The sequence below is a fragment of the Triturus cristatus genome, chromosome 4_2 (assembly GCF_964204655.1).
Source record: "Triturus cristatus chromosome 4_2, aTriCri1.1, whole genome shotgun sequence".
Lineage (NCBI taxonomy): Eukaryota > Metazoa > Chordata > Amphibia > Caudata > Salamandridae > Triturus > Triturus cristatus.
Window position 1 is genome coordinate 992,850,199 of NC_140586.1, and position 25,863 is coordinate 992,876,061.

Here is a 25,863-nt window from a genome sequence, read left to right on the forward strand (position 1 = left end):
TCACGGGAGTACTATTAAACAGGAACAGGGGTGGTAGGATTTTTCTCAGTTTAGCTGTAGTATAGTTAGGACTCCTAACTTTAGGACTCCTAAATGCCTTCTGTCAATACCGAAAGCCTTAAAATTAGGATTTTTCTCAGTTTAGTAGTAGTAAAGTTAGGAGTCCTAACTTTAGGACTCCTAAATTGAGAAAAATCCTAATTTTAAGACTTTCGGTATTCAAAGAAGGCATTTAGGAGTCCTAAAGTTAGGACTCCTAACTTCTGTGAATACCGAAGTGAGTAAGTGTCTTCTGTGAATACCAAAATGAGTAAGACAGTGAAGTTGGGTAACTTCTATTCTCCGGTCTCTGCACTCCCCTGTGGAGTCCCACAGGGCTCCTCGCTAAGTCCAACGCTATTTAATATCTATGTAGCAGACTTATCGAGGGTAATAAAGGCCCATGGGCTGCGACTTACATACTACGCAGATGACACCCAACTGGTTCTGGCAATACACAAGGACGGCCCAGCGGTAGCAGCTAATTTCCAAAGCGCCATGCTTGCTGTCAGTACCTGGATGTCCTCCAATTGTCTGAGGCTTAACTCGGACAAAACCGAGGTCATGACCTTTGGTAATCTCTCCCCGGTTTGGTCTTCTGCTTGGTGGCCTGACCAGCTGGGCTCTCCTCCTGTCCCAGTTGATAAGGCCAGAAACCTGGGAGTCATTTTTGACAGCAAGCTGTCATTCAACCTTCATGTCAACAAGGTTGTGTCATCTGCGTTCTTTATTTTAAAGAAAATTAGGAAAATACTGCCTTACCTTCCCACCTCAGCTGGGAAGACCCTGGTCTCTACCCTAGTGTTTTCCAAAATCGACTATGGGAACGCCCTCTTCCTTAATACTCAGAAACTCGTTCTATCTAAGTTGCAGTCCATACAAAATGCTGCTGCAACAATTCTTGTTGACATCCCCCGCCGCCAGCCAACTACTCCAGCCATTCGTCACCTGCATTGGCTAAGAGTAGAGGGCCGCATTAAATTCAAGGCCCTCCGCATTGCCTATAAGGCAGTGCATGGCGTCGGTCCAAAGTTTCTGATTGAAGCATTCCAGTTGTATAGCCCCAAGAGACAGCTGAGATCCGCCAACTCCTGCCTGCTTCCGTTACCCCGCACGAGAACGGCAACCTGGGGAGACAGGCGCTTCCTGGTTGCCACACCTAAACTCTGGAACCTTTTGCCACTCACCATAAAAACTGCCCCCAATTTGATAAGCTTTCGTAGGCTCTTAAAGACATGGCTGTTCAATCAGTAATCCTGCGGCTCGGTCTCTCGTTTTTGTCACATGCGCCGAGACACCTTCGGGTATTTGTTGCGCAATAAAAATCGTGAAATAAATAAATAAATAAATAAGTGCCTTCTGTGAATACGAAAATGGTAGTAAATTTAGGATTTTGTCTTAAGTTAGTTCTGTGAATCGGGCCCTATGTGTTTGGCTTCTGTGAGCACCATCCGCAGCAATTTCTCTCTGCCAAGTGTGTGGAAATGTCTGCAGTTGGTAGGTACCCTCAGTGCTGGCAGACCCCGGAACCAAGATAGTGCAGTGTTCCCTAGTGGTGTAACGTGAAGCCCCCCCATGCTCTAGACCCGTCAGGTGCTCTCAGGCCAAGGGTCCGCTGACTGCACACAGTGCCAGAGGGGCCCCTAGAGGTCAGGTCCCCTGCATCGCAGGGGTTAATGTTACGCCACTGGTGTCTCCTATGAACTTGCCTCATTTAAAAAACATTCCCGGGTGTCTAGTGTGGATTCCTGCTCAAACGTATGAAAAACCACACTCAGAGGATCCTGGCAAATTCTGATTTGGGTCATGCCATAGCACGGATATGTTCCTGTGTGAGGAAAACTGAAGGGTGCAAAGAGATATTATTGAGGGGTTTACACACCATCAGGTAGCCCTGAATGTAATGAAAAGTATACTGTTTTATGAGTGTAATGTGTGCACCAATGCTTGGAGAATTCTAATGCTTATATTTTAACAAACACTCTTGCACAGGGGTTTGTAAATATCCAGGCAGTGAAAGGTTTTACAGAATGTAACTATGTGCATTTCTTCTGTTTCTGCAGTTCCCTACTCGAAGCTTATACTGACGCATTCCAAGGATCCCTGTGTTGGGTTTTTGCGGATTGAAACCTGGAAATGGGGAAGAGTGTGTAACCACCAGTGGGACATGAAGGATGCTGCAGTGGTCTGTAGAGAGCTGGGCTGTGGAGCTCCAGTTTCAGCAACAGCCGGATCTTCCTTTCCTAAAAATGTATATGAGCCAGTACTAATAACAGATGTAAAGTGCAAGGGAAGTGAACGCTGGCTCTCAGAGTGTCGCTACAGTGACAAGGTACCTCTGGACTGCGACTCCACAAAGTCTGCAGGAGTGCGCTGCGCAGGTAAGAAACAATCAGGATTATGAGATCTCACTTCCTGGTATGAACTGTGACCAATGTATCTGCATCTTGGAAAGCAAACCTAACAACAAAGTAACAGAGTGCTGCACATTACACTGGAGAGCATTACAGTGTGGAGAGTAGGCTCGAGGCGGAAGGCTGGTCACAGGGAAGGTGGTGAAGAGGACTTATTTGTAACCAGAGGCTGTGAACCCAGGTTTAAGTTGGGGGGAATGTAGACATTAGTACAGAATTTTCAGATCACACTGTTATAGTGAAATTACATTTTGATGATGTTTTTTCAAGACTAGAGGTATTTTCGGAGAGATCATAGCAGAGAGGTTTGTTAACACTGGGATGCAGGCCTCATTCTGGAGGCATAGCCTAAACATTTTGTGTGGTTAGAAAATGTATCACAGAATCCACACAACCACAGCATTTTCAACCCAAACCAGACACCTGCCAGTATCTCGCTTGGCTTCCTTGTGTTAGTTTTGTATAGGTCCACCTTTAAATGCGGCCACATAGACCTTACCTAACCCACACATCTCCACATTTTAGCAGGAGATTATGTGTATCAGGTAATCCATCATAATCAATAATCCTGACAGAGACAGTCAAAAATAAATTGTATTTGTTTTTGAATTATTGGAACACCTTTCCTCTCAAGGAAGCACACACAAGAACGCCGGGTTGGTGACTGCCCACCTCAGCTCAGCCCCCTGGCTGCTATGGCACCGTGTAGGGAGGCTTAACATAGTTCATGGAGCAAAGTATTTCTGCAACACCAAAAGAGTAGCGAAGTCAAAACACCAAGCAATAAAAATGTAAAATTGGAATAGTAGGGTAACATGTAATAATTAGAACCACACCAAAACAACACAAATTCAAGAGACAATAGATTCAAAGGTGCAATCAGATCATATTAATTTTATGACAGAGCCCTTAAGTACTCAAACCACGCCTGTCAGTGAAGGGTTCTCCAATCTTCATGAAATAGATTGACTGAGTTATGAACAACTAAACAGGGATGGAAGAGAGATTGTGCTAGCAGCTGGCAGCTCACAGATGGTCTCTTCAGTAAATTCTTCAACTACTGACACAATAGAGATGACCCATTCTGAAACAACAACAATTAATCCTTGTGTATTCATCTATGGAGAACAAAGAATTGAATCTTCTGTTCAGCAGGCACCAGTGTTCAGAACTGACCTTTCCTTGATCTCGTGGAATGTAACTGGGATAAAAGCCAAATTGGATGACCAAGACTGGATAGATTTTGTGGGGATGTATGATGTATGGCTTTCTCAGGAAACCTGGGCTAACAAGAAGGTATTCCGGGATGCATTTACTGTCTGCAGTGTGGAAGCAATCCCTCCAACAAATTCAGGGCAGAGAATGGGTGGTCTGTTGATCCCAGTAAAAAATGATGTTGCTTGTATTCAAGAGCTCTTAAGTATAGATTCTCTAGATATAATGGGCATTAAACTGATTTTTTAAGGGGCATGTATTTGATCTTGTTGAACATTTGTTCACGTCAAATGCCCACCAACTGTGATTCACCAGTTTTGACCATGCTGGATGAGTTGATTGAATTATGTCAACAGGTAGCTAAAATATTTGTTGTAGATGTCTTTAACACTTCTTTTGAGCCCTCATCAACAATTAGTTTGGTAACTGAAGAAGAGACCGAATACTGCCGGATCCCCAATCTGATAGGGAGCCCACTTCGTACTTTTATAATCACTGCCCTACAAGTGGCCACAGTAGTTGTTGGCCGGAGTCTGAGGGCATGTAAGGGGCAAACTCCTCTTGATATAAATAGGGCAGTTACATTCAGGAGAGGTGGACAGAGCAGTACCATCGATTACATCCTATTAGACGTAAAGTTATGGTCACCATTAAGGGACATGAAGGTTGACAACGTGACAATAGTAATCACTATCCTCTCTCTACTATTTCATCAGGGACAGAGTTTAATAGACCACCTCCATTTAACCTTGCGATGGCTCCTGAACCCATTACAGATAATAATTGCTGAAGGATCTCCTGGCCTAGTGTAATGTCAGATCAAAAACACAAGCGGAAACGTATCATCTGTTCTTACATTTCATGTCTGGTGTTGACATTGAGAGTGTGGATCCTTCATGATCTTAAATATTCATAAATGTTTTTTCGATAGGCTAAAATCCATCTTTTATAGGGAACATAAGAACAAGTTCAAGTGCCCTAAGAAAGATCCTAAGTGGTTCTCAGAGGAATGTGAGCAGGCCCAGAGGTTTATGAACACAGCAGCCAGGGGACGTCATTGTGATGAATTTGTGACTTCCTGTCAAAGGTATAAGGTAATGCTAGACAAAGCCAAGAGAGAATGGGAGGATAACAAGTGGAAAGACATGCTCCAGGCTCTCAAAGTCAGAGACAACCATACTTTTTAGTCAATTAATACACACTGGAATATAGGGCACCAAAGTTCAAGGCAATAGCATATTTTGCCTGATAAATGCTAGGAAAATTTCCGGCACTTTACTCAAAAGTTAGGCAAGATGAACCTACTTTAACTTATTAGGAGGAGGATCCCAGCTATGACCGGATTGAACTAGATTGCTGACCTTGCACTAAGATTTCTTTTAGTTTGGCGGAGACCCTTTTAGCTGTTAACAGCTTAAAATCCCAAAAGGTACATGGACCAGATTACACACCGGGAGACCTTTATAAAGCTGAACCCAAGCTTTCGGCTTGATATGTTAATCTGTTGTCAAATGCAATCTCAGCTAGGGGTGGATCCTCGATTGTTGGAGAGGGACAGAAATAATTTCTGTGTTTGAAAAGGGAGACACAGGCTGGCCAGTTATCTATAGGCCTCTTAGCTTGATAAACAATTTACAAAAAGTCTTTGCTAGACAGACTTTAATGAAGTTACAAGAATGGATTGACGACGCGCAGATTCTGTCACCACAGCAGGCAGGATTCGGTGTTAAAATAAGCATTTTAGATCAGGTGTTTAAGCTTGCCCTCCTTTATTGGAAGTATGCATTGCTGCGCCATCCATCATCCCCTTTGGTGTCGCTTTGTTCGCCATAAATTGGCAGGGTATGCCCAGACGTGGGTCCCTTGCTCACTGATATCCTGGCTGATGAGGGTTATGAACCCGAAACCAGTTCCAGGATGCTTGTTTCCGGTCCAGGGAAGACATGGCTTGGCAGTTCGGGCTGGACTGTTCCCATGAGGCACAGGGTCAGACTGATTTGCATATGGCCATGTCTGAACTGGGGTGGTGGAGTGAGCTAAAGAAGGATCATGGATTAAACCCAGATCAGTTGACTGGGGTTGAGTGTTTGATTTGCTCTAACGCTCCGTCCATCATCCCCTTTGGAATCGCTTAGGAAGATTCATAAGAAGCCAAGCAGCCGTATTCCATGTGGTCTGCAGCCTTATCGTCACATATTGAGGTGACCCAAGGTAAAGAGCATTGCCATAATAGAGGCGAGAGATGCTGAGGGCCTGGACAATTCGTTTTTTAGCTAAAAAAGGGAACAGGTTTGAAACCCTTCTTAAAAGTCTAAGGATACCAAAGCAACCTGCCACAAGTTTTTTTGCTGTGCACTCCTTGGTAAGTCTAGAGTCTGGCCACATTCCGAGACTCTTTTTCTCCCCCTTTAGGAGTGGGGAGTCCCTCCATACAATCAGGCAGTGGAGTTGGAACTTTCTTACTGAGGTTATTACCCGGTATCATAAGCTCAGTCTTGTCTTCATTGAGCTTGAGTTTGCACTTGGCAATCCCTCTGGACAGTTCTACTGTGTTGAAGGTAAACTTATATAATGTATATTGAATGAATACATGAATTGTATAAGAGTGCCCAAAAAGCAGAAATAAGGAAAAACACACAACAGTTTGCCCTGATGTTCAGTTACTAGGTAAGGTTACAATCGGCTGCTACAGAGGTTCTACACCTAATCTATGCTTCATGAAAGATTGTTCTCCGTCTCTTCTATTTCAGTCTGTTTTTAACCCTCTCTTTCAGTCTTTGCCTCATATCCCTTTAGGACATTCATTTTCTTGGAATGTTTAGGGAATATCAGTCTTTAAGTTAACAAATGACTCATTACTTCCATACTTCATGGTTGGTTATGTCATGACCTTTACAAAACAATCCATGGTAATGCCCTTGTCCTGGGTTATTGGGAACATTTGGACTCCCAAAGTCTGACCATGGAGAATGTGACGGTATGCTGAAACAATTAAAACTATGTGAGAACTCTATGATATGTGCACAAACTATAATGTGTGTGCACCTAATGTGACCCAGTAAGACCAGTTATTTACAGAAAGCCTGTTATTTATGCACTCCAGTTACATCTATTGGTATGGTTAGGGGATTCTCTCAGTGACAACATTAACATTTTGAATTAAAAATCGACAGTGATGTCATAAATTGTGTCATAGAACATATCATCAGTGATGTCATGTGAGGTCAAAGCAGTGCATGGCTGGGTTCGCATGTTATAGATAGGGCTGCTAACTATAACTACTGAATGTCTGTGGTTTATTTTAGTTAAAACATTTATGATGTCACTGAGAAATTCACCTAAATATAACATTACTTTTTTACCTTAGTTTTTCCAGTGAATTGCTAAGGTGTTTTTTTAATTGAAAACTGATCTTTTTATTACCCCCAACTATATTGTTATTTTAACCTTTGTTTTTTTCTGTGAATTTCTAAGTTTAAAAAAAAAAGTAAATCAATTTGTTAAGTGAGATTATATAGGATAGAAAGACTTTATAATATTATAAGTGTGCAGACATTATTTTGAAAGAATGCTTGTTTTATTGTAACCTAACAGGATATGGTTCACAGTTTGCAAAATGTTTCTAAAATATCTATGAGTATTAAACAGATACATTTTCTATATTTAAGTATAGATATTGTATTTGCTCAGTTCTTGTATCTCTCATATCGAGACATGTTACCAGCAATCTATTTTTAAGGTGTCATTACTCTTGTGAGATGCTTGCAGGACACTTGTGAGATTATAGAGTTCTAAATTTCATTGTGATCTCTTATATACAGTTCTTTATCATGTTTTCATTTATTATTTAATGTCAGTCTATAATTGAATAGTGATTTAGTGATGGCTCTCACGAGACGCTTGCTGGAGCTGGAGGCACAATCCCCTTCGTGGACTCCAAGGGAGCGGTACCTCCTGTTTGGCTTTCACAACATACTAGCAAGATTGTTTATTTAGAATTACGTTAATTACAGTGTTTTCCTGTAAATGTGAAGAAAGAAGAACATTAGACATGTTGACTAAGCTAGAAAAATGAATTATGTATTGTTCTATGGAACATATAAAGCAAGTAGTTTTCTTTTTTTTTACATTCTTGCAAGACATTTGCAAGACTCTAGTGAGAGGCTTGGAACAGGAAGCACACCATAGGGAAGGATTGTGATTGGTTCATTGTTTTGTTTGTGTCTGTTTATTGAGTATTTTCCAGGTTTCTCATATTATAAATCACTGAATCATATTTTCAACAGTACGGTTATATGGTCACAGGGTGATTAAACTTAGAACCTATAAAAATATGTAAAAACTACATACATTAACCTGTTAACCGTGGCGTAAAATCCGCCGCAGTGCAGGTGTTTCTGTGTGCGGGTGGGGCCGCGTCGGCCAATGGACGTGCGCAGCACTACAGAGGTAGTGCTCGGGACGGCCGTTGGCCGACGCACGCAGCGAACCGGTTAAACAATGTAACAAGACCGCACCAGTCCACACTGTGAATTTGTGTACGTCCACTGAGTAGGGACACCATGGATAACAGGTGCACTAAGGGAGAAGCAGTCAGAGTGGTGTAATGGAATGGTGCATCTGGGGAGCCTCCAGTGTCTGCAGTGTTATATTTCATATAGATGCCCTAATATTGGCATGATCTTAGATGCCCTTATATAAGCATGCTCTTTCACCTACATTAGTTCCCTATACTACACAATAACGAGTTCTGAGGGTTGAACCTTATCTAGTCTGTGGTCTGGGTACAGAAGAAGGGTTTTTCCAAAACAAAGGCCTCCTATAACATCTCCAATGTGCTCATACAGTATGAATGAACATTCATGAGAGTTCTTGGAAACCAGACAGGGGCGTCAATCCACCTGCATAACATCTACATACAGGGTTCATCCCATATGTCATCCTCATACCCAACAAGTGCTAACACAAGGGACAAGGGAAAAAGGAACTCTATATACTTTCTGTATAAATACAGCACCTTTTGCTAACATTAGACTTCCAGGCCGACACACTGACCAGAGACGCTGAGGCTCCTGCATTCAGTCGCTCCAGCTGATAGTGATCTAAACAACCCTTGAGGGGTGTCCAACTCGAGACCAGGACGGGGTCCCACACTCTCTCTATTCAGGTAATGGGGTTAGGCTAATCCTAGAGGGATTCTTGGCTTTCACACCTACTCACATGCTAGGTACACTTAGGTACATCTAGATATGCATCGTAGGAGTACGCATACTTTTATAAATGCATTTTATATTCATGTATGAATTCATGACGCTTGAGCGGTCTTTGGAAAAGCTGAATGGACGGTCGGAGGAGCAAGATGGCGGACTGACGCCGCCGCAGAGTACCACCGCTTGGATGAGCTCCCTACACCTAATGATTTTTTTATAAATAAGACCTCTAACAGACCGCTAACAGTGCTCTAATTATATATGGCATAATTACGGATCAGCAACTCTCCGGTTGGCATATATTGGAACTCCCGAGGCTTCCGGGCTGAGAGCGAGCCTCGAGAAATTTGGAATCGCATGTGGAATATTGGCGAGTCGGGGGGTCGGACACTGGCTAGCCACGCTTCGGACTGTTTTTGAGCTGTGGAGTGTCGGGCGCAGACCGGTATGCGGATGGCTGAGGCTGCTCCTCCTAACAGCGCCTACACCGACATCTGTGTTCGTTTCTAATCCTGATCGAGGAATGGCACCACCAAAAAACGCTCCAAGAGGAACATAGGCTGAACGAGTTCTTGCAGACGCCACAGGGGGAGATCCTGACACTATTGTTACCGGCAGTAAAGAGGACAAGAGCAATGCATCGATAGTCGGTAAGCCGATTCTACGTCTTTTTCAAACGGGAAAAGTAGCTGAACTTTTAGTTAATGGGTTTGCTAACAATGACTGGTAGTGAGCTGTCAGATACTTTATTGGAAGCCATTCCAAATTGTTACAATACATCTAAGGAGTTTTCCCAGTCGGGGATATTAAGTAGCAACAAAGGTGTTAGAGCTGAGAAGATTGCGGAAACAGAGGTGCTCAGTGGACAATCTATTTCTATACCGGCAGAGCTAGCAAATCCGGTTGAACTGGTGAACCAACTCTCTGCAGCGGATAACTCAGCATCTTTAATAGAAATGTCCCTCCTTCTATAGGTCCTTCTCCTTCTATAGGAAAACAATCTCAGAAACTTCTACCACATTCTGCTGATATAAGGGACCCATCAATCCAGCCTTCAGCAGCGTATTTGTCTACTGACACTTTAACGAGTACTGAGCCTACATTGGTCCTGATATTACAGTTTTTGAAAGACCACAGATCAGAAGCTCAAGGTCATTACACACAGGTCAGAACAGACAATAACATAATGCAACAGACATTGCAAGAAATGACTGTAAAAATTGAAGGTCTTACTAAGGATGTATCAGAGCTTTAACAGAGGGTCGGGGACACTGAACAATTGCCAGTCATACAGATACTTTGGTGCCGAAACAGGCCACTCAGATCTCAACTATTAATCTCAAACTAGAAGATTTGGAAAATCACCAACGACGACATAACTTACGACTATTTGGCATTCCAGAAGGAGCAGAAGGGGTAGATCCCAGGGCATACCTTGTACAGCTATTACAAAAGGCATTCCCGGACTTATCTGACTGGGATTGGATTCCCAGCTACAAAGAGTGCATAGATTGCAATTGGGTCAGCGTAATTTGGATGCTCGGTATCCCTGCCCTTTTCAGATTTTTTGGGGCAATTTTTTGCTTAGACAGGCGGTAGCTCAGAAGGCCCATCCTAATTCTCCAGTTAGAGTAGAATCGATTACTTTTTTTGTCAGGTCAGAGCTCTGCAAAATAACAATGGATAGACGCTGGCAACTCCCTCAATTAATAGATCCATTAAAGTCTCTGGGGCACAAGTTTACCTTCATGAACCAGCACGTTTGCAAAATGTTTCTAAAACATCTATGAGTATTAAACAGATACATTTTCTATATTTAAGTATAGATAGTGTATTTGCTCAGTTCTTGTATCTCTCATATCGAGACATGTTACCAGCAATCTATTTTTAAGGTGTCATTACTCTTGTGAGATGCTTGCAGGACACTTGTGAGATTATAGAGTTCTAAATTTCATTGTGATCTATTAAATACAGTTCTTTATCATGTTTTCATTTATTATTTAATGTCAGTCTATAATAGAATAGTGATTTAGTGATGGCTCTCGTGAGACGCTTGCTGGAGCTGGATGCACAATCCCCTTCGCGGACTCCAAGGGAGCGGTACCTCCTGTTTGGCTTTCACAACATACTAGCAAGATTGTTTATTTAGAATTACGCCAATTACAGTGTTTTCCTGTAAATTTGAAGAAAGAAGAACATTAGACATGTTGACTAAGCTAGAAAAATGAATTATGTATTGTTCTATGGAACATATAAAGCAAGTAGTTTTCTTTTTATTTACATTCTTGCAAGACATTTGCAAGACTCTAGTGAGAGGCTTGGAACAGGAAGCACACCATAGGGAAGGATTGTGATTGGTTCATTGTTTTGTTTCAGTCTGTTTATTGAGTATTTTCCAGGTTTCTCATATTATAAATCACTTAATCATATTTTCAACAGTACGGTTATATGGTCACAGGGTGATTAAACTTAGAACCTATAAAAATATGTAAAAACTACATACATTAACCTGTTAACCGCGGCGTAAAATCCGCCGCAGTGCAGGTGTTTCCGTGTGCGGGTGGGGCCGCGTCGGCCAACGGACGTGCGCAGCACTACGGAGGTAGTGCTCGGGACGGCCGTTGGCCGACGCACGCAGCGAACGGGTTAAACAATGTAACAAGACTGCACCAGTCCACACTGTGAATTTGTGTACGTCCACTGAGTAGCGACACCATGGATAACAGGTGCACTGAGGGAGAAGCAGTCAGAGTGGTGTAATAGAAAGGTGCATCTGGGGAGCCTCCAGTGTCCGCAGGAGTCAGGCCCCCAATAGGTGATTCAGCAGCATGTAACAGGGCAGGCTGGGAGTCAGGTAGGATGGCACCACAACAGGATGCAAGAAGGTATTTGCGCAATCCCGTCCTATCCTCTCTGTGGAGGGCAGCGCTTTTGGCCTGATCCCACGTCTTCATGGAATGTTCTCAGGCAGCAATTGTGGGGCGGGTGGGTGACTTCCATCTCTGGGTGATCAAACGTTTTTGCTAAGAGGAGCCCCAAATCAATGAAGATGGAAGTTTTTAGGTCTCGCCTAGCGATGCAGCACGAATGTGCTGCCATTGCTTTGCAAGGCATGCAGTATACACTGTAGTGTGGAAGCTTTGTGGAAGCTCCTCCCACTCTCTGCCCATTGGCTTTTGGCTTAAATGCTGCTTTCCAATTGGTTTGAGGCTTGTTAGTCCCTCCTCAGTCATCATTTGTATCCTTCCACGGCTACTGGCACCTTTACTCCTAACACTATTTTCTTCCCTGTCTCCCCCCCCGGCCCCTGTCTCCCCCTTCCTCAGTAAGTGACTTCTCGGCCTCCGCCCCCCACTCTCGTTTGTGTCTTTTTGTGTCTTCAATTCAATAGGACTCGTGTAAATCACTACCTGCTTTGTTTACGTTTAGTGCGCCGTGCGCACTTCCACTTTCTAAGCAGCCGGACAATCGAGCTGGTGCTGTTTGTGTCTTCAATGCAATAGGACTTGTGTAAATCATGACATGCTTTGTTTACGTTTAGCACACCGTGCCACTGGTCCGACTCCCTGTCGCTGTCTTAGGTCATGGGGGAGGCTGGCCAGTTATCGTCGATAAAGAAGGAGCCGGGAGGGCAGCCCATTGTTTAGCACCTTTGCCACCGCGCCCCGTCATTGCAGTCAAAGGACGCACCTGCTGAGAGTCCAGATGCAAAAGAGTCAACTTCCGAACAATCAGCCAGTGTCGGTCCGCTGAGGTAGCCGGTCCGCTGAGGTAGCCGTGACCCAAAACGCCTGCTCCGAAAATCTTCACATGTTTAGTAACTCGAGGACGCGGACGAGGCGCTGTCAGGAGTGAAGGCAAACCAGGGACATTGGCGGCTCCTCTGTGGTGCGGACCCCGACTGGCTGTAGGTGTCTTTGTGAGAGGCGTAGAGCGGGGGCCCTGAGGAGCGAGGCGGACGATGCTGGTTTTCCGGCGTTCACTGTGCGAGGTGGGATGCGCGTCGTGCCTCAGAGCGGGGATGCCTGTTCGATGCGAAGCAGCGCGGCACAGGGTGGCCAGTACGTGGCGAACGTCCAGGCCGTATTCTTCGAGTGCGGGGCTGCCAGGGGATCTCACTAGCGCAGTGCGAGGCGGCCGGTACGCGGCGAGCGTACAGGCCGTACTCAGCCTTGCGGGGCGCTCTGATCCCTGCGTCCAGTGGCAGGAGTGCAGCGAGTCAGTGCGGCTCGAAGGGGGGAGGGTGACGCGGGGTGCGTGCGGCCCTTCTTGGATGGTGCGAGCTCGAATTTGGAGCGGAGTCACACGGTGCGGGGCGGCCGGACACAGACTTCAAAGCAGACAGGGGGATACGAGTCGCACTCGGATCGCGACTCCAGTGGCAGGGCAAATCTTGGCAATGTCTAGCGGCTCCGTCTGAGGCAGTAGGAGTCCAATATTCCTGGGACTCCGTTCAGGGGCAAGCTCACCCACAAGCCCTTGGAGATTGTTGAAAGCACAAGTTGATTAAAGTTCCTTTAGTCTTTTCCTCTCCTCTTGCAGCAAGGCAACCACTGCAGGCCAGTCCCCCAGGTCAGGGACAGAAATCCTCCTTGCAGATTCTCCAGTTCCTTCTCATCGGGCAGAGGTTCTTCTTGGTTCAAGCAGGATCTGATTTCTTGGGAGCAGGGCCCCAATAATTATAGTGCAATTCTTTTGTTCTTGCAGGCCAGGGGGCCTTTGCCCAGTTCAACCTAGTTCTGGAGTACTTTGTTTACCGGACTCTGGCTTCTCCTTTCAGTGTGCAGGGCAGAGATATGAGACGCTCCCCAGGGGTTGGAGCCAGCATTGTGGTGGAAAGGCAGAGCCCTATTCAGAGTCCAGGTGTACTCCTCCCACCCATCTGGATGTAATCTTCCTATTCACCACCTTTCTGCCCAGTCTGTCTCCTGGAATTCCCCAGCCCTGTCACTCACAGAAACCAGACAGCAGATACACATCCTAGCAGAGGCGGGCTGAAATGGTTAGGCAGCAAATACTAACTTTCTAAAAGTGGTATTTGCAAACACAGGATATTAAAATAAACTTTACTAAAAGATGTATTTTATTATTCTGAGTTCAGACATACTAAACTTGACTTTCTACAATGTTCTCTGAGTCTGTTAGGATTATATAATGTAATAATTCCAGCAGCCCATTCTGGCCTATGGAGAACAGGTAGCCTTACAATAGTGAAACACGAAAATGGCTGTAATTCACTATTAGGACATGCCACACACATCAGGGCTTGTCCTACCTTATGCTTACAATGCACCCTGCCCTTGGGCGGGGTGACTAATATGAAGTTAAAGGAAGGTTTTAGGGACTGGCAAGTGGGTGCACTTGCCCAGTCAGCATGACAGTACCTGACTGCACGCAGGTTCTGCAATGGCAGACCTTAGACACATTTTACCAGGCCGCTTCTGTGGGTGGCACAACCAGTGCTGCAAGCCCACCAGCAGCATTTGTATTTACAAGCCCTGGGCACTCCTGGTGCACTGTACTAGGGACTGACAGTAAACCAAATAAGTCAATTATGGAATCACCAATTCATACATCAATTTTACAATAGGGAGAGCATATGCACTTTAGCACTGATCAGCAGTGGTAAAGTGCCCAGAGTCATAAAACAGCCAACAACAGGTCAGAAAAAATAGAGGAGGAAGGCAAAAAGTTCAGGGATGACCCTGCAAAAAGGGCCAAGTCCAACAGAAGGCTACCCACCTTTCTTGTAACCCATGCGCTCCGAGTGACGGAGGGGACCCTAGGCGCGGACGCGCCCGACCTCCTGGAGCCCTGGCTGTGATCCTGGAGGCAAATGGACCCTCATCGGAACTTCCAGGTCGACCCGGCCATCTGGTCGCCTCATTGGAAAGCATTGCGCGTGACCAGATGGCTGAGGGAAAAGGTGCGACCAGATGGCCGGCACCTGAAAGAACTCCTGTCTGCCCACCCCGAGCCGAGCCATAGCGGTAGGGCTCCTGCCTGCCCACCCACGGAGGGTTCTGGGGGCTCTGATTCCCGGGGGGCTCGGGGACCCCGGCTGGGCCTCAGGCACTTGTAGGACCACCGGAGCTGCCTTCACCTGTCTTGGGATCCACAGATCTCACGGGGTTACGGAGGGGACCCTAGGCCCGGACGCACCCGACCTCCTGGAGCCCTGCCTGGGATCGGGGAGGCGAATGAGCCCCCATCAGGACTTCCAGGGCAGCCCGGCCATCTTAGGTCGCCCCATTGGAAAGCATTGTGTGCGACCAGATGGCCAAGGGAAAGGTGCGACCAGATGGCCGGGACTGAAAGGACTCCCAGCTGCCCACACCGAGCCATAGCGGTAGGGCTCTCGCCTGCCTTGCAGGGCTCCGGGGCTCTGCACCAGGGACTCTTGTCCTGGGCAGATGGACACTTGGCAGGCAACAGGACGTGGGCTCCCAGGCCCTGACCGAAACTCAGGAGGCCCGGGGCCGGTCCCTGCTTCTCAACGCAGCCAGGCCGGGGAGATCGGGAAGCCTGCCCAAGCACGAGGGACCCCAGTCCCGGGCACATGGTCCCTCAGGTTGTGCGCTCGTTTTCCACAAATTCTTTCAAAATTCCGCGAAGTGGCATTATGCAAATTACGCCCAGCCCTAGTTGAGATGCTGCTGCTAACATCAAATATTCCCTGTAATGTATGTGTGCAGCGCCTGTCTACCGCTGCCCTTTAGTTTTCACTGATAGGGGCGGGCGCTGGCCAGCCTATCAGAGGCGCCCTCCAACATCTGCCAGCAGCTGGCCGGAGATGATCATTCACCCAGGAGGATGCTGACACAGGAGCTGAAATCAGAATCTCATGATGGGTGGAGCTGGAAGCAGAGGGCGGGACCTTGTTCGTTCAGTTATTCCACATATTGTTGTGCTGTCTGAACATAACACGCTAAGATGGTGCGATGCACACCATGCACTTGCTCGAGAGATGTGTGTGCAGTCGAACCACAGGTCTGACTAGTCCTAAAGTAGCACAGAGGGTTAATGTGCCTGCTGCAAGGCACGGCGTGTGGCATGCGAGGGACATATGTGTATTTCACGGAGATGGCGCGCATGGCTACTGCTTCCGGTGCAAGTATCTGTATGCAACTGAGTCCTATATAAATGGTCATGAGTGTAATTACTCATTCAGGCAGATATGTCTGGCCTTCTATAAGTTCATGCATATCTCTTACAAGGCTTGGAAACAATTCTGCCCCCGAAATCATAGTTTATGTCTTTCAGCAGGTATGAAGAGACTGTGGGGCATATCAGCAACAACCGGCGATAATTATCGCTAAGCGCACTTAGCGCTAGGATAATTTCTCTGACTAGCGTGTATTTTTATCACTGAGATAGCGTGCTATTAGCAACGCTTATCTCAAAAGCGATAAAAATCCTCACGCTAACTGCCTAACGTGAGATTATCGCTGGAAACCCAGCGATAATTTCACGCAATGTGGCGTTAGCTTGATGATAGGGACTCACAAACTTAGCCATGATATCCACCTTCCATAGGATATCATGGCTAAGTCAGTCCTGAAGCAGGCGTAAGGAAAGTAGCGATAACAGGGGTTATCACTACTTTTCTTGCCGCTATGCTTTATAGCGTGGGGCTTGATGATAGGAGAAATGTCGCTTAGCGACATTTCTCCTGTCATGTCAGGTCTGGTCAGGTCTGGAACGCCCACTTTGCACCTCATTAGAGATGCAAAGCTGGGAGTTAGGAATTCCGACGCTAACGCAACACGTGAGCTTGCTAATTAGGCGATAAAATTATCGCCGCTTTTCGGCCGAAAACGGCTGCAAAAGCGGTGATAATTCTGTCGCATCGCCTTGCTGATATGCCCCTGTGTTTCTTCCAAGGCACTGGTGCCGACGTGTTGAGGTCCAGCTAGCCAAGCCAGAGCGAGCGCCCCCAGAAGGACTGCCGAGGCCCCCTTAAGGGAGGGGTTTAAGGTGATGAAAATAACGCCACCTGCAGTCGGCTGCTGAACGTGTTCCAGTTTTGGCAAAATGCACAGGTATAAAGTGAGCGAATTCACTGAAGCCAGCCTGGACCCCACTCCATGTTATTGCCAGATCGAGGGGCCAAAACGGGGTCTCGCTCTCTTCCAGCACTGGTGCCAACTGGAAGGGGCACATTTTGTCGACCTCGAAAGGTTGAAACGTGGATCCAACCCCCCTTGGATTCGAGCCTGTGACTTGCACATTGTACACCGCCCATTAACTCACAAAAGGATCGTGTCTGCTTTGTCACCCCACACATCTGCAAGGGCTGTGCAGCTCCGTTGCGAATTACCATAACTGCCTCCTCCCCCTGTGCTCCTGCACACAGGGTGCCTCAGTTAGTTAAACGTCACTCACAAGTAATCAAATCCAATTGGCCGCACCCTGCTCGTCCCACCAGCCAGTTGCCCCGAGGAACTGTGGTCCATGTAGTGGCGACGGCGAGTACGCCTGTGCCACAGTGTTGGAAGAAAGTAAGTGTCGCATTAGCCATCCCTGGACACGTGTTTCGAGGTAGTTGCCTCTCGTCAGCAGGGAGTCACTCACAAGTGCCTACAATTCAGAGGTTTCACTGCTGGCAAGGCTGACTAACCTGACAGCTCTCTCAGGCCTTCGAACCGCGTACCATTCAAAGGAGTAATGGTGACAGACATTCCAGATTTTGAGTTTGATGGACAAGCGCTGTAGGAGGGTGCACGCTTATTTAATTGAAGCACCTTGCACTTATCCAGACAACCCTGATGGTGATTTTAGTGGTCTCAGACAACCATCGAAAGATCTCTGAGTGGGAGCCGTGGAGAGCAGCCTTCAGGCGTAGTCCACTATGAGGTCACGCAGCTTGAGTAACAGATCTAATGAGATAGCGTGGGTTAAACGTAAAAGAACCACACTGGTGCTGATTTTGATGTGTGTGTTAATGTGGAGTAAAATCCATTTTTGGAGGCTGAAGTTTTTCCTCCAGAATCCGTATTTGAATGCTATTTTGTTCCTTAGAAAAGTGTCTTTAACCCGCCCATGACTCCAAAAACATTGGAGGTAATTACATTTCATCCATCAACGGTTTATCTCCAAAAACCTGGAGATCCTTCCATGGTTACCACTGCTCTTGGTTTTTACCCCAAATGAGTTGTTCTGCATCTAATTTTGATCCCACTTACCTACTTTTTCTCTTCTTATTTTGTGAGATATTTTCCTCCAGGATAAAGCTGGAGTTCGCAACTTCACTTTACTTCCCTGACCAGGATTGTGATCATTTCACCTCAGGACACTAGTTATATCTTTGTCATTTGTGTATTTTATCGCAGAGTACATGTTTGTCAACATGGCAGCAACAAGAGCCGCTTTGTGGAGCAAGGTTTTACACCTCGTGCAGAGACAGGTGCGTTCAGCCTGCTGACGTTTGGCGCTTTAGTATAACCAGAGCCCCTGGAATTACAAGGCAGGAGAGGGCTGGGGGCTCATTTCCGCCAATGTGTTGATTGGCTGTAAATGTGGCAATATTTCCTTTCGTTGTAATGACAACCAATGGACTGCGTACAGTGTAATTAATGGTAGTACACCATAGAAACGTCTCCATCATAAGGTTTGCATCTTGGGATGAGAGAACACATGCATTGTTTGACATGCAGTAAAACTAAAATTACACTCCCATTTAAACTCCGAATGGTAAAGTCACCTCATGGAAAGAAGCTAAAGGCGGTGACGTTTTGTCTCCAGGAGGAGCTGGTGTGCCTTTGGGCTTCAGAATAAGTGCTTTGGAGTTTTCTCACAGATATCTGCTGTAGGTGCGCCTTTGACTGATCTATCTTATGGGCATATTCACTAGACTTCATTTATTACAGGGCTAATATGCGTTCTAATCAGGGCCTTTTTTGCAAGCATGCACTCTTGTGCATATTTCTAAAAGCATGGAAAACTCGAGGGATGCACAGAATACTGCATAAAAAACACAACCGCACCCAAGATTTGTGTACCTGAAAAATTCGTAGTTAATACATAAATCTACAACACACAGATAGATACTGCTCCTTGGTTGCGCTGTCCACTGGAAGCAGGCATTGCATTCCCTTCCTTGGTTGGCTTTTGTGAGACTGCTACCAAAACTGCATAGGACAGTTCCTTGAGCTAAATGACAACAAGGCAATTTGTGGCACATGGCTAAACACTTATAAGGTCCCAAAGGCGAGGCCTATTGGCTATGCCAATGCTTGTTTGGATTGCGTTCTCCTGATTTTGCCTAATTTTTACTGCTTTCTCCTACCATAACCTGTTTTCTGAATGCTTTTTCCTGCTTGTGCCTTCTCTTTCACTGCTTCTCTTCATTTCCCCTCCTAAACCCTCTCCTCCCTCTCCATCCAGTGTGATTACACCTCCATGTTACACCCTTTCCGAACGAACCATCCAATGGGATTACATCTTCTCCTCCTGCACCTCTTCCTCCCTTTTCATTGATCCAGCGCAAGATTGGGACTTAAGGAATATACATACAGATATCCTCCCTGCGTCGCAGACCCGTTATCATACTAGCTCATTCATACATGCATTCATTGGTGGAGCCCATAACACCAACTCTCATACGTCACCATTCACGAGTCTGCACACAGGAGGGATGAATGATTCAAGTGCTGGACATGTGGGGGGTACCTTATAACCTTTAGGGAAGAAAAGTTATGTTACAAAACATACATTAGCATCCGCCACCTATAGATTCCTAATCCTAAACATTAAGGCACTCCACCACTCGGCCGACGGACTAATTAGTTGGATTAGTTGATGGTGATTTAGAACCAGCTAAAACTCATTTAAGACTCAGAATCATGTATTCTCTTCATTTGAATAAACCACAAACTCTTAACTTCTGTTAATCATTAATTTTTATCTAAATAATATTTCATTTAGTCCCAACATTTATAATTAATCAAAGTTTAGAAATGTAGTCAATTAATACAGATTGCTGGACATTTCTTTTGACCTATTCTGGCTCTCTGGATTTTCTCTAGTTCATTTGGCTCTGCATAACCGAATTTAGCTGCCAATTGTCCCAATAAAGCAGGCCAAAGCTATAGGTCCAAAAGTTCTTTGCTCAGCACGCTACAGTCCCAAAGATCTCAAAAGGACCAGAAAATGGTGCAAGGATCTGTCATCAGTAGGTTTGCGGTCACAGAGCAAAAAGCAGCATCAGCATCTCAGATCAGATCCGAGCCGCAGTTCAGTGGTCCAGTGGCAGCGAGCAGACCCCTCCCTATTCTACTACTCTTTTATAATAAATTTCAGGATGACATGAAACAATTTGAGACCAAGAAAGTACGCTATTGGCTGATTGGAAACGTCCGATTTTACATCAGAATAGTTCGCAATGTTTTAGGTTTTGCTTGTATGATCCAATTGTTCATTTAAACCAGTTTTTTACTTGTTCGGAGTTTGGCAGTCCACCACGCTCCTATCCTTGACTGAAGACATGGTGAGCTGAGGTCATCAGGAAGTTCACGGAGCCATCCGAGTCTGTGTAGTAGACATCGCGCTCACGAGACGGTGGCCACTTCTGAACTCCATGTCGGGCGCCATTTTCTAGGTAGGCCCAAATGCCAACTTAAGCAAAACAAACACAAAATAATAATTAATACAAAGAAATGAAGATTCTAAAGTTAAACCCTCACTAATCCCTTTATGTATTAGTATTTTCCTAGCTTATAGCGACATTTAAAGCAATATATTTACCTTTACGGTCCTCCACGAGAATGCAAACGTCACAAAAGCAACATAAATCATGCGATTTTCTATTACCGCATGTACTACTATTAATATGTGTACAGATTTTAGTTAATAGAGTTATTTTACCATGCAAATAGCAATTTCCCACGTATAATTGGTGTATGCAAATGGTTGAATTAGTCTCACACTGCACTCCGTTAGTAAATTATAATCAGTAGGTTATATAATTACTTTTCACATGCAAAATAGAGGAGGTATACAACATTTTGGTTCACCTGCTCGATCACCATCCAGTGTGATTATGCCTCTGCTTAAACCCCTTTCCAGCATTCCATCCAGAGTGATCACATCTTCTCCTCCTGCACCCCTTCCTCCCTGTCCATCCAGTGTGATTACATCTTCTCCTCCTGCACCCCTTCCTTCCTGTCCATCCAGTGTGATTACTTCTTCTCCTCCTGCACCCCTTCCTCCCTGTCCATCCAGTGTGATTACATCATCTCCTCCTGCACCCCTTCCTCCCTGTCCATCCAGTGTGATTACATCTTCTCCTCCTGCACCCCTTCCTTCCTGTCCATCCAGTGTGATTACACCTCTTTTTACACCTCTTCCTCCCTGTCCATCCAGTCTCATTACAAATTCTCCTCCTGCAACCATTACTCCCTTTCCATCCATTGTGATTACACCTCCTCCTCCAGTAAGTAATTCCCTTTCCATCCAGTGTGATTGCACCTCCTTTTACACCCCTTCACAACATTCCATCCAGTGTGATTACATCTTCTCCTCCTGCACCCCTTCCTCCCTTTTCACTAGTGTGATTACATCTTCTCCTTTGCCGCTTATTCTCTTTCCGTCTAGTGTGATTACACATCCTCCTGCACCAGGCACAGCTCTCTCCGTGCTGCTGTACCGCTCTACTTCCTCCCTCTTTCTCTGAGTGACTTCTACTTTTCCCTCATTTTTTCACTAATTTCTCCTTCCTTTCCCCCTGTTATTTTGAGTGTCTTCTCCTGCTCATGCCTTTTTTTTTACTGCTTTCTCCTTCTTTTCCCCATATTTCCAACTGCTTTTGTCTGATTTGTTACTGTTTCTCCTTCCGCTCACTCACTTTTCTGAGTACTTGCTCCTTCTTTTACCTCGTTTTACTGCTTTTGCCTTGTTTTTCTCTACTTTCTCCTTCCTTTCCCCTGTTCTTCTGAGTACTTTCTTCTGCTTGTGCCTTGGTTTTTACTGCTTGCTCCCAGTTTTATCCGTTTTCTGAGTGCTTTCATCTGCTTGTGACTAATTTTATTATTGCTTTCCCCTTTCTTACCCCCTCTTTCTGAGTGCTTTCTCCTGATTCTCCTTCCTCTTACCCCACTTTTCTGACTGCTTTCTCCTGCTTTTTGTCATTTTTCACTGCTTACGTGGCTTTTTGAATAAAAAGAGCACAGTGAAGCAGGTAGCAACTCCAGCGCCTTGAGTCCCTCATGGGTGATTTTCAGCGCTATACAAATCTTGATTGTTTCATGGAGTGACATCCTCCTGCACCACATCTTCCCTTTCCATCCAGTGTGATCACACCTCCTCCTACAGCATTTCTTATCTTTCCATCCAGTGTCATTACACCTGCTCCTCCAAACCACAGTGTTTTCCTTCTGTCCTGTGTGATTACACCTTCTCTTACAACCCTTCTTCCCTTTCCATCCACTGTGATTACACTTCATCCGGCACCTCTTCTTCTCTTTCTATTCAGTTTGATTATGCCTCCTCCTTCCCCACTGCTTCTTTCCTTTCCATCCAGTGTGATTACCCCTCCTCCTACACCCCTTGTTCTCTTTGCTTCCAGTGTGATTACACCTTCTTCTCCTACAACCCTTCTAATCTTTGCATCCATTATGATTACATCTCCTATGGAACTTCTTCCCTTTCTGTCCAGTGCGATTACACCTCCTCCTGCAACACATCTTACCTTTCCATCCGCCTGCTCCAACACCCCTTTTTAACTTTCCATCCTGTGTGATTACACCTTCTCCTCCTGCAGCACTTCTTTAATTTACATCCAGTGTGATTACAACTCCTCCTACAACATTACTTCCCTTTCAATCATTGTGATTACACCTCATTGGAAAGTGTTTGATTTTAATGACACGTAGGGACCTACCACTAATAACAAGGCCACAAATACAATAAAAGGGTTAGTCAAGGTCTCAGTATATGATTTCCTTTTTCAACCCTTGGTAGCTGGCAGTGAGAAGGCAGGTGCAGCTTAGGAGACAAGTGTGTAAAGCTTTTAAAAGAAACCAATACATTAAATAAGTAAGAAACAATACACCAATTTATAAAAATAGACACCAAAACAACATATATTTAATATAGGGAACCAGAGGTATAATTTTTTAAATAATAAATGCTTTCCAGTTTTCAAAAACCAATAGAGCCAAATTGAGGCATCTAGTCTCAACTGACCGGGAAAAAGTCACCATTTTATGTCAACCGTAAGGGGGCCCTGGTGAGATACACTAAGCGGGGAGCCTCAGTCAAAACTTTACCTTTGCACTTAGACACTTTTCTCGAGGATTTTTCCTCAACGTGGAGCGAGACTCTTCTTCAGGCCGGATCCGCATCAATGTTGTCGGCTTGATTCTCCGCGAGGCCACGGTCAGCTCCTGGAAGTCTTGGGCTCCGGAACTTTCATTGGGAGAACCTGATATCCAGGCAGGGTTGCAGTTCGACGTAGACGGCTTGACCATCGACATCAGGTCAGTCACTTATTAAGCTTTTTCCGAGACTTGCTCAAACGTCTGGAACTTCTTCCTGAAATTGCTGTTGAGGGTTCAAAGTGCCCAAAACATCCATCCAGTGGTCTAGAAGCTCTGAGAGGGTCCTTGGAATATTGTGGCTACAATTCGCACAATGCACCTTTCCAAATCCTTAAAAGTCCACTGGACGCACTCCAGGATGGAGGCTTCTTGGTGGAGATGATGCAGGTGAGCTCTGTTAACCTGTAGTTTGGAGGGAGTCCACTCCTAAATCATTGTGAAGCCGGACAAATCCCTTAGGGCTGTAGTATCAGAGTGTGCAGCAGGTGAAATCCTTCAGATTGCAGTCCTTTAGGTGCAGATCACATTTCCAGCATGATAGTCCTTCTTCTCCTCGTTTCAGGCGTTAGATCTGAGTTGCTTGGCAGCTCTTCCATATTTATGCAGTGTTCCTGGGTATTAAGCAGGGGGACAAACCTGACCAATGGGAAGCAGGGTGCCACACTCAGGTATGACCACTTCCTCCAAAGTTCGGTATATTCTTGCCCCAAAAATCACTTCTCTCCCAAAATCCAAGATGGAGAACATTTCTCCTGAAGGGATAGATCTGTCTATGCCAACCCACTGGTGTGGCTAAGATTCTTTAACACACCCCTTCCTGTCCCTTCATTATTCTAAATACAGGGGTTCCTGCGTGGCTGGGGAGGCAGGAGGTGGGGGTAAGCCTGTGTTGCCATATAGTGTCATTCTTCATTTTAATACCAGTTTGGCTACTACACCCCCATCTTGCCTTGTGCTTCTGCAGCTGCAGTTGTCCACCCACAGGAAATCCTTTGTCTCACTAGTGGGCCACTTCACACCTCATTAAGAAAGTTTGGCTTAGCCTGGCAGAGGGAGGCCAATCAGAAGATGGCAGCTGGAAGGCTGGACTTTGGTTTACAGAAAATAAAGTTCTGCAACTTCTTTTCTGTAATATTTATTATAAATATAACAGCGCCAAGTTGTTGGACTTATAATAACTATCATTTTAAGTCATTGACATTTCTAGCTCCCTCCTGTCAATATTTATACTTATACTGGGGAGAGGATGTAGCCTTACTGCTAGAGCGGTCAACCTTGGACCTGGGGAACCGGGTTCGAGGTTGGCAATGACGCTCAACATCTGTGATTCTGAGCAAATCACTTAATCTACCCGTGCCTAAAAAAAAATAATGTGTTCATCAGTAACGAAACTGGTGCTCATGTAAAGCGCTCTGATACCCGATGTCTCAGGTCTAGTTCACGCTATATGAAACTCTTAAAAAAAAGTTAAATATTCCTATGTTAGCCTAGGAAGCTAGTTTTCTAAAATGGGGAAATAGAAAGTGCCAGTTTTCCCTCGCCAGGGTATATAAAACATATTTTATAAAGCCCCTGCTTATAGTTACAAGGCACCCTTCCCATGAGGCACCTAGGTGAGACCTAATGGGTGGGTTATATGTACAAATAAGGCAGTTGGAGACTTTGGAAGTACCTTTAAATCCAAAGTCGAATTTGCATAATAGCTTTTAAAATGACAGCAGGAAACACAGTAGTGCACACTTAAGTGCATTGAGTCTACTGGGCTCTAAACCTATCTGCCAGCACCAATTGTAATTTACCTATTTACCATATGCCTTATAACCAGAGCACTGGCCCTGGGTCTGGTAAGCAGAGCCCATGCACAGTCAGAGTCGGTTACCACCAGTATCAAGCAAAATGTGGGAGCGATTAGGGCAAAAGGAAGATTTTTGCACACACCTCCTCCTGCAGCACTTCACCCCTTTCCATCCAGTGTGATTACACCTGCTCCTACACCCCTTCTTCCCTTTCCATCCAGTGTGATTACACCTGCTCCTACACCCCTCCTTGCCTATCCATCCAGTGTGATTACACCTGCTCCTACACCCCTCCTTGCCTATCCATCCAGTGTGATTACACCTGCTCCTACACCCCTTCTTCCCTTTCCATCCAGTGTGATTACACCTGCTCCTACACCCTTTCTTCCCTTTCCATCCAGTGTGATTATACCTGCTCCTACACCCCTTCTTCCCTTTCCATCCAGTGTGATTACACCTGCTCCTACACCCTTTCTTCCCTTTCCATTCAGCGTGATTACACCTGCTCCTACACCCCTTCTTCCCTTTCCATCCATTTTAAATTCTTACTATCACTGTGGGATGCCGCACTCTTACTATCACTGAGGTATCTACACTCTTACTATCATTGTGGGAAGCTTCACTCTTACTATCATTATGGGATGCTTCACTCTTACTATCATTGTGGGATGCTTCACTCATACTATCATTATGGGATGCTTCACTCTTACTATTATTATGGGATGCTTCACTCTTACTATCATTGTGGGGTGCCGCACTCTTACTATAACTGTGGGATGCCGCACTCTTACTAAAGTATCCTTGTGGGATGTCGCACTCTTACTACAGTATCCTTGTGGGATGTCGCACTCTTACTATCCTTGTGGGATGT

At 45.4% G+C, this 25,863-nt stretch overlaps 1 protein-coding gene across 2 annotated transcripts in view; it reads left to right on the top strand.

The window, feature by feature from the left end:
- Positions 1-25,863, top strand: part of LOC146839242 (CD5 antigen-like) — a 357,744-nt gene that overhangs the window by 132,045 nt on the left and 199,836 nt on the right. For both annotated transcript variants that reach the window (XM_085603263.1, XM_085603264.1), the window contains exon 3: positions 2,103-2,420. In XM_085603263.1, the coding sequence (XP_085459389.1) occupies positions 2,103-2,420 (318 nt within the window). The remainder of the gene's footprint in view (positions 1-2,102; positions 2,421-25,863) is intronic.